The 17,101-nt window shown below is 43.2% G+C and overlaps 1 protein-coding gene across 1 annotated transcript in view; it reads right to left on the reverse strand.

Moving 5' to 3' along the window:
- Window positions 1-16,481, reverse strand: part of Phlpp1 (PH domain and leucine rich repeat protein phosphatase 1) — a 216,948-nt gene extending 200,467 nt beyond the window's left edge. The window contains exon 1 of the mRNA XM_075987628.1: window positions 14,785-16,481. Coding sequence (XP_075843743.1) covers window positions 14,785-16,237 — 1,453 coding nt within the window. The 5' untranslated portion in view covers window positions 16,238-16,481. The remainder of the gene's footprint in view (window positions 1-14,784) is intronic.
- Between the last annotated feature and the right edge of the window lie 620 nt (window positions 16,482-17,101).

Below are 17,101 nucleotides of genomic sequence, written 5' to 3' on the forward strand. Positions count from 1 at the left end.
GCCCCAGAAATGCTGTCCTAGAAAAAAAGGGGTTACATTTCTAACTTGTAGGCAAGGACACAAAATGACCATCAGCCAAGAGTTTCCTAAATGCAGGTTTCTCTGAGAGGTAAAAACTGGAGTGGTGGTGAGTGAGCAGCACAGACCAGCGCATCTTCAGAACCTAGATGTCATTCAGCACAAGGGATGCTGAGACAAGAGGATGGCTTGCCAGGGTTACATAATGAGACCCTAGCAGAAGGAATGGGGTAGACAGGGAGCAAGGCATGGTCTAAATGCCCTCTGATCTCTTCCATTGCTAAGATTCTAAACCCTCTGGGATATCACCAAGGCTGTCACCCAATTTACACCAGTAAAGCCCAGCAAAACTATACTTTAGCAAACATTACACTTCAATCGTGCTCACTTGGTTTTGACTTGATAACTGTCTATAAACAATACTGGTCTATTCTTAAAAAAAAAAAAGTTCTATAAGAAAGAATAGACTGTACATGGATTAAGCATAAATGTGCATATCAAAGTACTTTAAAGATAAATGAACACTATTTATGCCTTTTTCCACCAGTATTATCTGGAGGTAGATGCCAGCTGGGCTAATCTGTCAGTTCCTTAACACCAGGACTGTAAACTGCTTTGTTTTGTTTGTAGTGAGGGAAGAAGGAGCAATGGCAGCTCCAATTCTCTATTAGTTACCAGCTGACTCAGAGTAGATCGCAAGCACCATGAACACACAAGACAATCACTGCTCTCAGAAATGGTCTTTTGTGTGGCATCTTTAGAACCTTGCCCTCTTAAGCAGTTCCAAGATACACACTTACAGAGCGAGGGTTCTGTCTTAGGGAACAAGGGTTCATTGAGCTTCTGCTTTATAAGCATAAGCAGCAGTACCTATTCTTATGATCACACCACTGATAACCGTCTGCTGATACATCCCATGAAATCAGCCTGTCAGGTACGGATGCTGTGGCCATGAGTCAACTAAAGCCACTGAAAACATTTCCAGAGGGCAATAGTGCTAATGGTGGTGGAAAAAGCATACTGGCAAATAATTAGCCTGAATGCTGATCAGTCTGATTTATAAGTATTTTTATTTGACTTAGAAGCAGGACTCATTTTTGTTAGACGGGATTGGAAATATATTGTGATATATATCAGAATTTTACAGCTAATGTAAAAAATGTAGAATGAAGCTCTTCCAGAGTTGTCATTCACATTACTACATTCAATAGTATTTCACAGAGTCAGCAAGATAATTCATAAGACCTCATCAGTAAAGACCTCACCTGGCCAATGAGAACAGAAAGTTGTCCTACACCTGCTGTGGAATGCACACACACGAACACACACACACATATACATGCATGCATACACATAAATATACATATACATGTCTATGCACTTACACGTGTATAAATAAATACTCATAAACACATCTATACATACACATCTATAGGCCTACACACATGTACACATATACACATCCTACCATGTGTGCAATACAGATGTTGTAGCCAGGACGGGAAAGCCAATAAGTTGGTTTTGCTTATATGAACACCTAAGAGTTGTACCTATTCCTAGTTAACACAAAGGTTTAAAGAAAAAAAATATGGCCCATGAAGTTTCAGACAGTAAAAGTCTAATAATTTTTTAAAAGCATCAAGGTCATGACCAGTTTGTTATTATTGAAATTTTACATTAATGTGGTCAATACATACCATTAAAGTTACATCTTTCAAAAGATAAACATAGCAAGTCCCATAAAAATTCATCAAGCAGTATAAAATAAGACATGACAGGTTTTAAAGAAGAGAACAACTTTTAGTAGTATAATGTGGGCCACAACAAGGCTTCAGGGCACCCTCAACATGCACACATTCACATCTAACCAAAAGAGCAAAATTAATAGATGCTCCCCAAAAGCACGCCCCAAATAATTCAAACAAATAAAAGTGCCTAGGTGACTAGAGGAGTAGCTGGCCGATTTAAAGATGAAATTGCAATGGCTAACACTAACAGTCTTCCTGGGCCTAGAACCGGTGGCCCTAGGTAAGTCAGGATCCAGAATTCAGGCAGCATTATACCTTCTGGCCCTCAAGGGCTCACGCTTTCCCAGAGAACGCCCCTCCTCTTCTGATATTAGAACGACCTGTGAGAACCACGTCTCCTTTAAAAGCATCACCTTTCCATCTGGAAATGTTACCATGCTACTGAAAAGTGCCCTCAAGTCTACAAGCATCTCAAGCATCAGTTGCCTCTGATTAAAAACACCTTTGGCGTCTTAGATTTTCAATAGTAACTGCTGACTGAATGTGGTCCTCCAGCAACTGAGCGGCAGGGCCAACAGTATATCTCATCTTCCTTAATGAGCCCTAATTAACACTCATTAACATTGGCAATTTACTATTGCCAAAAATAATAGAACAACATTATGTTTATGTAACATCTCACAGTTTACACAGCACTTCCACATATATCCTCACATCAACCTCACAAACTTCTTTCAGATAGATTTTTTTTAATCACCTCTTTTCCCTCCCTGACAAAGAGGAGCTGAGGGAGGTTAAAGCATATTAAGTGGAGAGGCTCACAGTCAAACACAGGTCTCCAGTTTCTCAGTCAAGGCTCTTCCCGCCAAAAGAAAAACTTGGCAATGTGTGGCTAATTAGTACCTGGTTTGTGACACTGTGTCCTCAGCACTTTCATTCATGCCCCACTTGAGCCTCAACAACTGTAAGCAGTAGGCAGTAAAAGTACGGCTGGAGACACAGAGAACTCGGTCCCAGAACCCTAAAGAGTTCCGAGCCTGTACTTCCTAAAACCGACAAAGAGGACACTTACTAGTGAACTAATAATTAATTCTGGCATAAGAGACACAGACCTAAATTTTACCTCTGCCTTGCTCTTTATACAAATCCAGTCAGACTACAGACTACAAACTGGCACGTCAGTTTCTGTACCTGCAATACTGTGGAATAACATTATCTACTTCATGGGGTTATGATAAGAACTAAATTAGTTAATATGTATAGAAAACTTGATACAAGGCCTCAAACTGTGATGTGTTTGCTCAATAATAAGCTACTGTGCATTTTTAAAACGGCACAGCAGGATCAACAATGCTGAGGCAGTTTAAATAATTTGCACTTAATTTTACAAATTAAAAGATGTGAGCTGACTTGTTAGTGTGGGGGAACATGATGTTTACTGTACTGATTACTATCCGCCGACTGTCGCAAGGCTGGAGTGCTCTGGGAAAAGGGAGCCTCTTTTGAGGAGCTGCCTTCATCACAGTGGCCTGTGAGCATGTTTCTGAACATTTTCTTGATTACTGTTTGACATGGGAAGGCCCAGCCCACTGTGGTGCCACCCTGTGCCAGTGAACAGCACTCCTCCTTGACCTCTGCTTCAGTTCCTGCTTCCACATTCCTACCTCAGGTTCCGCCCCCAACCCCATTTCCCTTCATGAAAAAACTATAAGCTGTAAAGTGAAATAAACACTTTCCTCCCAAAGTTATTTTGCTCATGTTCTTTATCACACCAAGAGAAAGCAAACAGACCCACTTGCATGTAACTTAAATCAGCTTGCCAACTACAGCTTTATTTCATTTAGTATCTCAGAGCCATAGATCTGAATATGTGTCTTCAAAACAAGAACATATTCAAATGTAAAATCTACTTTCAGCAATGGTAACTTGGAACCTCAGCAATACAACTAAAAGCCCATGACCAATTGTAGTGTTATACACTGGAATCCCAACACCTAGCAGGCTGAGGCTGGAGGATTGCTGCAAGTTCAAGGAAAGCCTGGGCTACACTGTAAGACCCTGACTAAAATAATTCTGTAGAAAAGAAACCCAGTCCTCTACCAAGCAAAATCTTGTAAAACCAAAAGCTTAATAGTAGTACAACTTATACCTTGTGGACACTTACAATTAAAGAATTGGTCACCCACCTTAAAAGACTGCTTACCAAAGATGACAAATGCTCTCATCATTTTAATTTTCTACACTTCACCCTCCTCCAACCCCACTAAAAAGCACTTCAGCATTTCTGGGAGTTCATGTACAGCAGGTTCACAATGCTCTGCTATATCAAATGAGAGTTCTTCCAAATTACACATTTTTTAAAGTGTGTGTGTGTGTGTGTGTGTGCGTGCAGATACAAATGCACATGAAGGCTGGGGACACCCAGGTGTCATCCTCAAGAACACCACCTAAGTCCTTTCACACAGTGTCTCTCATTGGCCTGAAGCTCCCCAGTTAGACTTGCAGGGCTGGCCAGCACAGCAAGTACTCCTCACAGGCGGCCACACCCAGCATTTGAGGGTTCTAGTGATCTAACTAGGGTCCTCTGCCAGACCAAGCCATCTCCCAACCCTTAACTGACGCGGGCCTGGGGATGTCATCCAAAGTGCAATACACACTGCCTAGCACACGAGGCCCTGGGTCAATCCCTAGCACCTAAACACAGGAGTAATAATTATGATCAGTCATGGTCACTACTCATGGACTTCCTTCCCAGGTCAACCAAAAAAACCTGGAAGCTCCAACAGCAGCCAGGATGACTGCTTTCAAAAGGTGCCTTAGCCTTCCTTTTTCTAAACTCCAAAAATAAACCACTTGTATTTCACAACAGCCGTCAAGGTAATTCAGATTTCTCCAGAAAGAGAACTAAAGAAATTTTCGGTAATTTAAATAAGAAAGTGAGATTAATGCCTAATCAAAAGAAGTTCAAATTTAAAACACAGAACCACGTTTTTAGATTTTTCTTTAGGTGAAGGGAAGGAAGGATGGATATGGCCAAGATACTTTATATACTAGAATTAATTTTTTTTCAAATGCCTTTAGGGCCAGCGAGCTCAGTGAGTAGAGGTATTTGCCACCAGACCTGACGACCTGAGTGCCATCCTGGGCCCAGCATGGTAGGAGGGAATGACTCCACACACGTGAACAAGCAGATGTGACAGGATAAATACTATGATAAGAATGTGAAAGTGACTTTAATATATAAATGAGAAAAACTATATCCAAACAGTATTTAATTCCACCTGCAAGCCAGCTCTCAACCTAGCCACTCTGAGATCCTAAGGGATCCAGAAAAAAGTCCTGTGTTGCAACACTTTTCAGTGATAGTGGAGACATCCCTCAGTGGTTTAACATGCACCACACGTGGGTGTGGATGTGGAGGCCGTAGCACACACCTTTGATTCCAGCACTTGGGAAACAGGCAGGCTGATCTCTGAATGTGAGGCTAGCCTGACTACACAGCAAGTTCTAGGACAGCCAGGGCTACTGTCAAAAACAAAAAGACTTTTGCAGGCACAGCACGTGGAATGCACATACATTCAGTCAGGCATACACAGAAAATAAATCTTTTGTTGTTTTTTTTTTTTAAGTAATGGCCATATAGGGAATGTAAAGCATTAAAAATAAGTAAATAAAAGGCCGTAGTAAATTGACTCAATAGCCTTCGCTCTCTTATTTTTTCCTCAACAAATTCAAGTTACTGGACCAAAAATTCTCCTAAGAAAAATCTGAATTTCCTATCAAGTTAAAAACAAGAATCTCTGGGGAATATTTTCAATGAGTGAAGAAGGCAATTACTCAATAAAAAATATGGGGACAATTTAAATTCTTTACCTCTTATTTAATCAAACAACAGAGAGAGAACTGAAATTACAGAAAGAACATCTGAAAGGACCGGTTTTCAATCTTGGGATAAGGAAGGATGACAGGATACAGGGGCTCAAAGATCAATAAGAAGGGAATAGATAACGAAAATATTAGTGACTTGGGAAACAAAACTTTTCCATAAACAAATCTTATAAATCATCAAGAGAAAATCACCCACTCAGATTAGTGACAGAAACAAGCACTCACATTAAACCACCAGTGTGGGAAAAAAGACTCAAGTTAATACAAACAGCAATTTGTTAAGGTTTTTTTCTTCCCCAAGAAGATCCCATGCATAGACTTCACCCTCACATGACCCCTGCTGTAGCCTACCTAAAAACACAGTGTGCATGTGAGGACAGGACAGAAGTCTGCTAACTAGAGCAGTATTTATGCTTAAGAATTCCTTGTTATTTAAATCTGAATGTCAACCACACCTCACCCAACCCATCTTCCTAAGAGATTATCAAGAGAAATTCCCCCTTGTTTTAGCATCTGAGATACATACTAAATCTTCCAGATGCAAGGTAACGTTACCCTTTTGTACTTCTGCACTTTGAAAAAGGTTCTATTCTCACCTTAAAAATGACCAGTAATCTTTAGGGAATCAACTGACTCAATATATTACCTTCTATATAGAAAGGTAAAACTCTTGCTTTCAGAAATGATTCAATTAAAATAGAGATACATTAACGGAAAATCTCTTAAACCCCTAAAAAACCTGGAACTCTGTTTCCACAGCTCCCAAATTATGTTTTTGTTACCACAGATGATAGATAGATACCTCCCAAAAGATACGTCATGACACGGACTTCAAAATTCAATACAACAGAAGTACAAGGATCACTGAACAAAGTTTTTTCAACTGTTCACACTACACAAAGGAAGAACCATGAACAGGCACTTCAGTAGAACTTAACACAGGCACTGAAATAAAAAACTGCACCGTTAACTTTATATTAAAACATTTTAATTGAAATTATTAATAAACATTACTATTAATATTTTTAGTGCAAACTCATTCTAATTTTTTTCTACTAATTAATTATTTTTATCTTTTTGTTTGTTTTTTTTTTTTTGAGACGGTTTCTCTGCGTTACCCTGGCTGTCCTGGAACTCTCTCTATAAATTAGGCTGGCCTTGAACTCAAAGAGATTGGCCTGCCTCTGCCTCCCTAGTACTGGGATTAATAGCATGATTACTTTTTCAAACATTTCCATTCTTCTAACTACTTCAACTTCAAAGTTGAAGCAAGCCAGCATTGATACTGTAAAACTCAGCCTCTTCTCAGCAAGCTGTTATAAATTCTATCCTAACTCTCCCAAATGGTAGGTAACATCAAGAAAGAAATCTAATTTCCCTTTGTTCTGTCTGCTTCTCAGTTACAGGTTCTCCCCTTACAGTCTGTCACAGTGATATGCCACCTCTCAAAGGCACTGATTAGAAAGAAACAAGTAATAAAGAAATGTTGAAATGTGTAAAGAACAGTCTTCAATCCTTTGTATTAAACATAAAGAACATCTAAAAACAGTTAACCTTACAAGTTCATAATGTGTGGAAAAGGACTGGAGCACCTATCAAAATCTGGCTGTGTTCTTAATTCTGATACTGACTTATCACTGATTCTCAACTACAACCTCTTTAAGTTTACTTTCCTCATCTAGTAAACACAGCTGCCCTAAATTATCTTAGTTTCCTGAATTCCATAATCTAATAAATGTACTGTGAATTTTCATTTACTTTTTGTGCTTTTCCTGCCGTTAGAAGGAACTAAGGTACTAAGCTCACCATGAATTAAAACTAACTGATCAGACATGGACACTGGCTCACTGGCTAAGAACACTTGCTGCTCTTTGCAGGGGACCCAGACTCAGTTCCCAGTACCCACATTGTGAGCAGCTCACAACTGCCTAATAGCATGTCTGGTTCCCTCTTCTGGATTTCATGCGTATCTACTCACACATGCGCTTGCTCACACACACACACACACACACACACACACACACACACACACACACATGCTCAGGTTAACACACATCCATAAAACAATCTTAAAAAAATAATCAACTGGCAAGTTTTGAACAGTGAGGTTCTTCTACATGTAATATTACAGTAAGCTATATAATACAGATTGTGAAGGGAACTTTATGAATCAATTAAAAAAGAATTTAACTTCAATTTATCTCTAGCATGCCAGATTCTGCTTTGGGAAGTATTAATGACAGGGAGGACAAATAAAACATTATCTTCTTTAGTCTGAATCCTATCCAAACCTTAAGTTAGATGTAAGCCCTTTCTAGGTGACTTGACAGTTTTGAACCAAAACTACAGAACTCCAAACAACTACAACTTTGAGAATCTATCTAAAATTAGGCTTGTTACTAGAATCTTAGAATTTAAGAATCAGAAGAAATCCTGGAATCGCTGTTTTACAGATGACGAAATCACAGTGCAGCACAGGTTAAAATGAATACCCGAGTAGGTCTGCTAGCTCACACTTGTGAGTCCAGCAGGGAAAGAACAGAAAGACTTTCTGTTCTAAAGTCAGATTAGGTTACATAGCAAGACGTGTCTCACAAAAGCAAGGACTGAGGATGTGGCTGGATAGTCCTGTCTTATATGTATCAAAGACTTTGGATTCCCTCCTCAGCACCAAGGAGAAAAAAAAATAAACACCTAAATCATATCAAGTTTACCAACTCTCAGAACAAAGTGGATTCTCCAAATCACAAAACCACTTCCTCCCAAGCAGACTCTGAAATGAGAGAAAACTTTTACCCCCGAAGTTTTGTTTCGATAAGAAACAGTTTACTTATCCCTGTTTCCCAAAACATACACTGAGCATTAGCGGAACCCAAAAACCAGGAAAAGTAGTGTCAACAATAAGGCTGCATCTAGCCACACTCTCAAAGTCCTGGATAGGAAAAAAGAAAGTTCTCCCAAGGAATACAGTTCTCAAAGTAAATCTCAAAAACTGAATCTATTCATAAAAAAATCTCAAAATCAGGAACAATATTTCAGAAGTTAACCGAATACAAGACCCAATAATTATTAAATATGCAATGAAAACAAGCAAAGCTCCTGCCTACTGTTGCTGCATTTAAAAATATGCATATGTGTGTGCTTGACAAGAAAGCCCAAATGCTGTGACCTACTAATTGAGGCAGAAATATTAAAAGATCCATTCATTCTCCAAGTGCTCTTCATGAGACATGTGAATCAGAAGAAACACTGACAAACAAACCTCTTCCTGCTTGGAAAAAATGAGGAAAACAAACAAACAAAAACCACTCATTCAAATTTACTTAGACTTTAAATTTCTAAATGGAATTTTCACTGATCATTGAAATGGTCCACAACTAAATTTTTTCAAATTATATTTAATCTTAACTGAATGCATTTATGTAATCGGAACTAAAACTAATTTATCTTTAGTCAAGCTTCATTTAGAAAACTTTATGCCAAACACTTTGGAAATTTTTCCCTTTTACTTTGCCCAGTTTTAACACAGCACTACAACTGGAGACACCACTAGACATACACCTCCTTCAACCAGACTTCATCATTAAATGTCTTAAAATGAACATAAACAGTATCCGATATGCTTTGTTTCCATCTAACATACTAAAAGGTGTTGCAGGACAACTCATGCTTACAAGAAAACCATTATACCCAAAATATTTAAGCTCTATTTCGTTAACTGATGGCCACTATCATACATGATAAAAATTACTATATGACGTGTGTTGAAAGAGCTATGTCATGGCTAACCGGATATCCTAATGTTCTTTAATCACAGTACCATTAAAATTCATTCTTTCCAGACCCTTGAGTTTCAGCTTACTAGAATTTTCTAAATCCTTAATTGAGGCGACATGTAAATCTAAACAGGCAATCAAATAGTCTTAGGCCAAAAATACCTAAAATACCACTGCCGTGTGAACTCCTTCAGCCAATAAATAGCCTTTGAGCTACCGGCCCACTTTGGGCACGATCTCATGTTCTACAAATGCAGGTGAAAAGCGCGTGGACCTCTTAGCTGAAGGAGTTCCCATAGCGCTCCACCACGGCAGGTGTTTGGTGTGTCGTTTAGCCTCCTGTCTCTAGAAACCCAAAGGCAAATACAAAGAGTCTGCCTTAGAAGTCCCAGAACCCTAAGTGGGATAAACCCTCAGAGCCAGGGCTCCAGCAGATGGATGTGATTAAAGGAGGGGACAACTTAAAAGGTGGGGTGGAGGAGGCATTATCTTCACACACTGTTATGAGGCATTTTGATAAGACCTCTCTTTCAATTTTCACAAATGCCGGGTGCTTTTAAAGAAACAGCTTTCCCATTGAACAGACTTTCAGAGTTTATAATTAAGCCTCCTCCTGTCCAGCAGCCTGGGCAGCATGAAATGTGACACATAGGAAAACCATTGAATGTAAAATGTCTCATTTGACAGGTGTCTCATTAAATAAATCTCAAAGTCAAGGTAAGAGATGCATTTGAAAGAGGCGAGCTATTAACTCCAGGAAAACTTGGAGGGAAAACTGTTCTCTGAAAGTCCACAGAGCTCAGTCACATGAAAGAGAAGATATTAACAGTATGTGGCCCATCTGAAACCTCCCGCCATGGGAGAAATGCCTCCGTGTGCATGTGTGTGTAACACATCCCTGGGGACCCAAACAGGATGGAAGTCAAAAAAAAAATCAGGGCACACTCCACCAGATGCTTAACAAACTACACAGATTCAATCCAAACAGAAAGAAAAGATTCCAAGATTTATACAAGGCACGGTTCCTATATGATGTCAGGCACTGTTACCTTCCTAATAATTCAAAAGCTAAATTTTGTAAGAAGACAATAACAAGCATGTATTACACAACCATTTACAGCGGCTGACTGTCTATTTATTTAGTTTTATCCTGGCAGTGTGGACTGACCTCTGAGACTCACACGCTAGGTCTGCACTCTTGATTAATCTCACCTCAAGAAAGAGACTTCCCATAGACTGATTTATCCTATGTGCTTGCTACAATCATAAGTACAAAACCTCTACCATTTTCAAAACATTATAATGAAATTCAGAGAATAAATGCTCTCTAGCTCTTGTACAAGCTAAGAATCACAAAACGGTACAAGAAAATATCAATAACGCACCATTTACTATGAAGAGTACTGGTAATTCAGCTTTCAAACAAACAGATAAGCTCTTTCAAGTTGAGTATTTTCATTGCTTTAAAAGAAGTGATCATAAAACCCACTCTGAGGTTATCTGCTCAGATAACTTCCCAATAAAGATTTAACAAACAAGAAATACTTGGATTAAAATGTAATCACTACATAAGCCTTATCAACTTTAAGAATCATGATTTATAACCAGAATATTTAGAACACTAATACTTTCTACACTGCTCTTACTTGTTAATCTTGGTTCTTTACATTTTTAAAGGCCATGTGATAGAAATAGTCATCTGCATTTTACAAGGAAGCACCCAGAACTGCCCGATAATAGCACCTCATTACCAATAAACATAGCATATTTTCTGAAAACTCAAGTGTAAATGAAATTCAGCACCAATTCATAGACAGTGCGTTGAATCACAAACTTCGCTCCCTTGTCTCAGCTCTGCCAGGGGCTGAAAACCCTCAGCTGTCAACACACCATCTCCATCTGAAAGGAGGCTGAGTGACACCAGGACTCCTCCCTAATGGTTCTTGAAAAGACAAATGAGACCATTTATGTGAAAGGCCTTTAATATTTCTGAAGACAATAAACCCCAATGTATGGTTTTATCAAACCATAGTTAAAAGACATCACACACTTCATATGGCAAATAAATATATGAACATAACAAACTGTTAAGCACAGAAAACAAAATAAACTGAAAGCCTTTGTACTTAAAAGCACTACTGAGGCACACACTGGAGTCACACTTAAACCACACTACTCAGCACTGCTGTAATTATAGTAATAAGAACCTACTTGTCAATGCACTGCTGGTGCTAACCACCCTTCTTGGTTTCCATGCAGGAAATCATGGAAGGTCTGAGCATTCCCAGAAGAGAGAGAGGATAGAAATATGAGAAGGGGAGAGAGGCGAACTACCAAGCAGCCCCAAGGAAGCCCACATGAACACATCTTCCAAGGTGCAGGGTGTGCTCTCCATTATGGTGACAATCTTTCACTGTTTGAACTGAACAGACTACAGAGCTAAAACAAAAGGTGATGGAAAAGATGTAAACATGAGTTTACCGCTGTCCTATGACACATGCCCCAGGGAGTGAAGCAAAGCAGCCCATTCATGCCTAGGTGTTCATAACTAAGACCAGGTAACTGAATTCGTGAATTTTTTTTTCTAACAAAATTACTCTTTCAGGTATGTCTTAAGTTGTACATTTTTTTTAAAAGAAAATTAAACCTTAATATAATCAACAAACTTAACAGAACATTAGATAATACCAATTTCCTCCTATTTTAAAACTCAAATAATGCTTTTGCAATAGGAGCAGTAACAATTTTCAAACTAAGTTTTTGGTAACTGCAATTAGAAGTTTTGGTAACTTCTCATCCAAGAGTGGCCTCACTTAAAGACTTTCATTTTAACTTACCCAAATAAATACTTAACCATTCAAAGTAACCACAAATAGCTTCCAAAGCCCTTAAGCAACCCGAGGAAGATTATAAATACTGAAATTTAATTGAAAAATGACCCTCAAGAGAATGGAAGGCTTCTGCTGGACAACAGCATTGTGAAAATAAGAAACAAGGTGGCGGAGGTAAGAACACAGACAGTGATAACGCCCTCAGTTTAAACATGGGAAAATATTATCAAGCCATCTCAAATTACAGCTATCTTTAACTCCACTAGAAAAGACATGCAACAATAAATTCAAACAGTTTATATGTATAATTATTGAAGCAAATCAATATAGAATTTTCCAGTGCCTTTTTAAAAGAAATCATTTAAAACATACATGAATCGTTCTCTTCGTACACAAAAGCACTAACAATCAAAACACAAAAGCCTCCTTTTGGCTGTCCTATATTCCACAGGAGCAGAAGCAATTTCTAGGAATCTCCCCAGCCTGGGGCAAGCCTCCACCATATGTCCTGACAATTGAGACAGGCAGGGCCCCCTTTCAGCAGTGCCCTGCTGTTAGGAACACATCCTGGTGAAAACTGAAACAGCATCTAGTGATGCTGAGCTTTATTCTAAGACAAACACCAGTCCAGAGGTGCTCAGTACTTTGATTTAGGCTTAAATTAAGTCCAACTTTGCTTAAATGCCAAAATAAGCAGTCACACAGCTTTGCAACAGCCCAGACACCTTTCTTCTAGAACACGTGGACACAGACTTCACGTTCAAGAGCGGGCTGGACAATCTGTGTGGGGCATCCTCATTTTATTAGTCACTTTTATGAGCATATACGCTGACGCCTGCATCTGTTTATGCTGTGCATAGAAATACTGTAGTAAGTTCAGGAGGTAACAATCACTACTTTTCATAAACAAAAACAAAGATTAAAATAACCACACCAGAAATTAAAGATTTAATAAAAAATCAGATCAACTTTAAACTGAGATGAGTGTAAAATAAAAGCAAACTGCTCACAGCCCACTCAGAATGTTTTAAACACTGCTGAAAAAAACAGCCAAACAGAATCCAAGATTTAAACTTCAGAACTGTGACACCCAACCTTTCCCACAAATCTGATTCTAATCAACCTATTCAGTCATCAGCAAAGTGGAGAGAAAAGCTTCCTCCATACATAAGAGCAAGCTCAAATATTTTCCATTGCATATACCTTGTTTTATAGCCATTTCCCTCTATGTGATTAAGAAAGATTATCATTCTCATCCTAAAATACTCTCCCTTCCAGGTGTGATTACTATCTGATGTCATTGCAAAGAAATATTTCACAAGTTACATGAGCCATGAAAGAAAAAGACATAGTCATTGGCCTTTTCTGGGCCAAAAAAAAAAAAAAAATTTAAAGGCATATCTTCAATTAAGATACTATCTCCAAGAAAAATGCTACTGTATCACAATTTGGTTTCCTTTATGAGGCAAATATCAATCAAAAGGCCCACTTAAGTCCAGAACAACTTAAACAAAACTTAGAGAAACACCTCTCCCAGACGCGCTGTCTGTCTTCCATATCTCAATGTGGGTATGGAAGGTTAATGCATGCAAACTAAACTCCAGCTAGAACAGCAGTGGAAGAACAGCTATGGAGTCTTGGGTTGTTTGCAATATAACACCCAAAGTTTTAATTCTCCTATGCTAACTATGTTAGACAAAGGTTATGACCACCAAGAACTCTAAAGCAGAGGGAGAGTGCAAGCGGCTTACAAAGCTCAGATACAATACCCAGCACCCAGGTACTGAAGAGTCAGGTCATATCAGAGGCGGGAACCACCAATGCTATGAACTCCAGTCTGTTCCGAGTCCTGCCACAGCTCTGACAATAAAGACTCTAAGACAGAAACAGGCCAACTCTTTTTTTTATGCAAGGATTCAAACTTGGAGGGGAAACTGTTAAACAAAAGCAATGAAAAAGCACTAGAGTAAGCAGCACTCAAAATAAAGAATATAAACTTACCAGGTGTCTAAAAACTCAGAGTAAATAAGCTTGGCAGGCAGAAGAACAAACAAGGGCATCGGTTGACAAGAGCACAGCTCCCAGCAGCCCACACTACACTGCGAAAGGTAAACTGTGGACTCGTAGAACAACATAGGGAAGGCACCCTGGAGCACTTTTGGTTGGTCATTGTCCTCTGTCCATATGAAAGCATCAGGCATTTTCCTGAAATCCCAAACTGCCTGCAACCCTGAGCAGGCCTGAAGGTAAGCACCTCTACAGTTACGGGCGGCTACCTCTCTCACGTGTTGACTGTTTCCTGTATTTCCAGGCGACTCTGTCACCTCATCCGCCTGGTTTTCCAACCTCAGCCCTGGACAGCCGACTAAAACTTGCAGATTTAAAGAATGCTCGATTTAGTACTTACACAGACGGCATGTGAACAAGCTAGAAAAGGGTATCAGACTCACCAGGTCCATTGAATCATTTATCGGTCCCTGCCAGGGTTAGAAACCACACATCAACGTGCAGGCAACTTCTTACCTGCGTAGAATCTGATGAGGCAGCCAATCTCCGAGTCCATGCCTTCCTCCTGCACCCTCCACAGCTCCCCGAATCCCAGTTGGAAGAGGTAGTCATTTTGGATCTGCAATGGCTTCTCGTCCGCCTCGAGGCGCCGGGTAGTCTCTCCGTGAAACTGGACATAGAGGGAGGGCGGCGAAGACGTCTTCTGCGCGGTCTCCCGGATCCGTCCCGGAGTCGACGGAGGGCCGCCCGGAGTTGCAGCCGCCACCACCTTGTCCTCTCTGGAACCCTGGCAGGCCATCCCGCCTGTGCCATCGACAACCCTGGGAGCTTTCGGCTGCAGTGAGGGCGAGGTCTTCGGGGAAGGAGGTCGAGGCTGCGCTGGGCGGCTGGGGCGGAGGGGAGGCGGCCCAGGAGCCCTGGTCGACAGCTGGGCCGGGTCAGCCTCTAGCTCCTCCGACGACGAGGAGCCGCCGCTGCTGCTGTAGGGGTCCAGCCGGTCCGACACGCTCTCGGCGCTGGGGCTCAGGCTGAAGCTCTCTGTGTCGGAGGCCGGGTGCGGGGCGCCGGGCGGAGAACCCAGGCCACCCGCGAACAGCTCCCCGGGGCTGCAGTCCGAGGGCGCGGGGCTGGCGCGGGGTGCGCAGTGTGGCCAGGAGCCCCCGGGAAGCGCCAGGTCGGCGGGAGGCGCGCGCGCAGGGCCCCCGACAGCCCCGGGAGCGCTGCTCGAGGGCGGTGGCTCCACTTCCCTCCCGAGCCCGGGGTCCGGACTCTGGACGGCCGCGGCCGGAGCGGCGACGGGAGGCAGCCCCTGGCCCAGCACCTTCACCACCCCGCCGCCTTTGTGGCCCAGCTGCAGAAGCCGAGCGGCCACCTCGGCGGCTGTGGTGTCCATCGTGCAGAGCACTGGGCGCAGGTAGGACGAGGCCATGTGGCGGTCAAAGACGTGCACGCAGCCCCGCTGGAGCTGGTGCCTCACCCAGTCCCTGTCCGACGGCTGCAGCTGCAGCAGCTGCCGGTGCTTCAGGAGCAGCGTCTTCCTGTCCAGGCTCCGAGTGCACAGCGACGCCGAGGCCGAGCAGGAGGCCGGGAGGCCGCCGGCGGCCGAGGACGGGGACGAGGAAGACGAGGCGGCGACCGAGAGATTCCTCTTCAGCCGCCCTCTCCTCAGCAGCAGCGAATTGGCGCCGCCGCCAGCTGCGGGCACCGGGACGGCCCCGCCGGCCGCGGGCTGAGGCGCCCCGCGCCGCCGCCTGCGCCCGGTGCCTCCCGCGCGGCCGGGCATTGGCCCCGGCGGCGCCTCGCAGGGGGCCTGCTCTAGCGCCGCGCCGCCGTTCCCGCCGCTCGCGGCCGTGGCCACGCTCAGCGCGGGCTCCGCACTCCGAGCGCCCTCGGCCGCCGCCGCCGGGGCTCGGTCCTCACCCGCGGGGTCGGCGAGTCGCTGTGCCGGGGCTGCGGCGGCGGGCTCCATCGTAGCGGGGCTTCGCGTCGCCCCCCCCAGCTCCGGAGACAGCAACGGAGGAGGAGGTGAGGCGAAGGTGGGAGACGCTGCGGCGGCGCGCGGAGAAGGGAGACGCCGATGGCGTTCGGCGCGGCCGTTCCAGAGGATTATGTGGCGATCAGGAGCATTCCGTCGGTGTCTCGGTGTTCCATCGCGCGCTCCCGCCCGCCCGCTTCGTCGCCACCGCCCCCCCACACGCCCTCCCCGCGGGTCGCGGGCTCCCCAGCGCCAGGCCCCGCCCGCTGCCGGACCGCCTCAGCGCCCGGGAGCTGCGGGCCGAGCTCGGTCATGAATATTAATGAGGCGCGGGAAGGCGGGCGGGGCGGAGTTGATCATGAATATGCATTGAGAATGACGACATTCCTGGGCGGAGCGGGGAGAGCGGGAGTCTGGGGCGGGGCCTCAGGGTAAACAAACGTGACGCGTGCGTACGGGAGCGGGGCGAGGCTATTTCCCCAGGAGGTTTCTCAGCGGACCAGAGGCGAAGGGCGAGAGGAGCAAGCAGTGCACTGTGGGGGTTGTAGTTCAGCTTCCGGGAGAACATGCAGGCGAGACAAATAGCAAACTACAAAACCCAGAGATCCTCAGGTTCAGCCCACCCTCACCTAGGCCAAGCCTCTGGCCCTGGCCAGTGGGTTTTGTGCCCTCTGCTGTTGAACCCTGTGTCTGGTGAACGTTTTTCATTAACTTGCTCCTAACCCGCTTTACAGATGAGTTTTATTTTCCCGGCTAATTGAAAGTGAGGGCTTTCAGGGACTCTATGTAGGCGAGGCTTTGTGTGAGACACAAATACACAGTTCCCAGGAGCGCCGGCCAGGTCTTCCTGACATTTTC

This window comes from Microtus pennsylvanicus, chromosome 10 (genome assembly GCF_037038515.1).
Source record: "Microtus pennsylvanicus isolate mMicPen1 chromosome 10, mMicPen1.hap1, whole genome shotgun sequence".
Lineage (NCBI taxonomy): Eukaryota > Metazoa > Chordata > Mammalia > Rodentia > Cricetidae > Microtus > Microtus pennsylvanicus.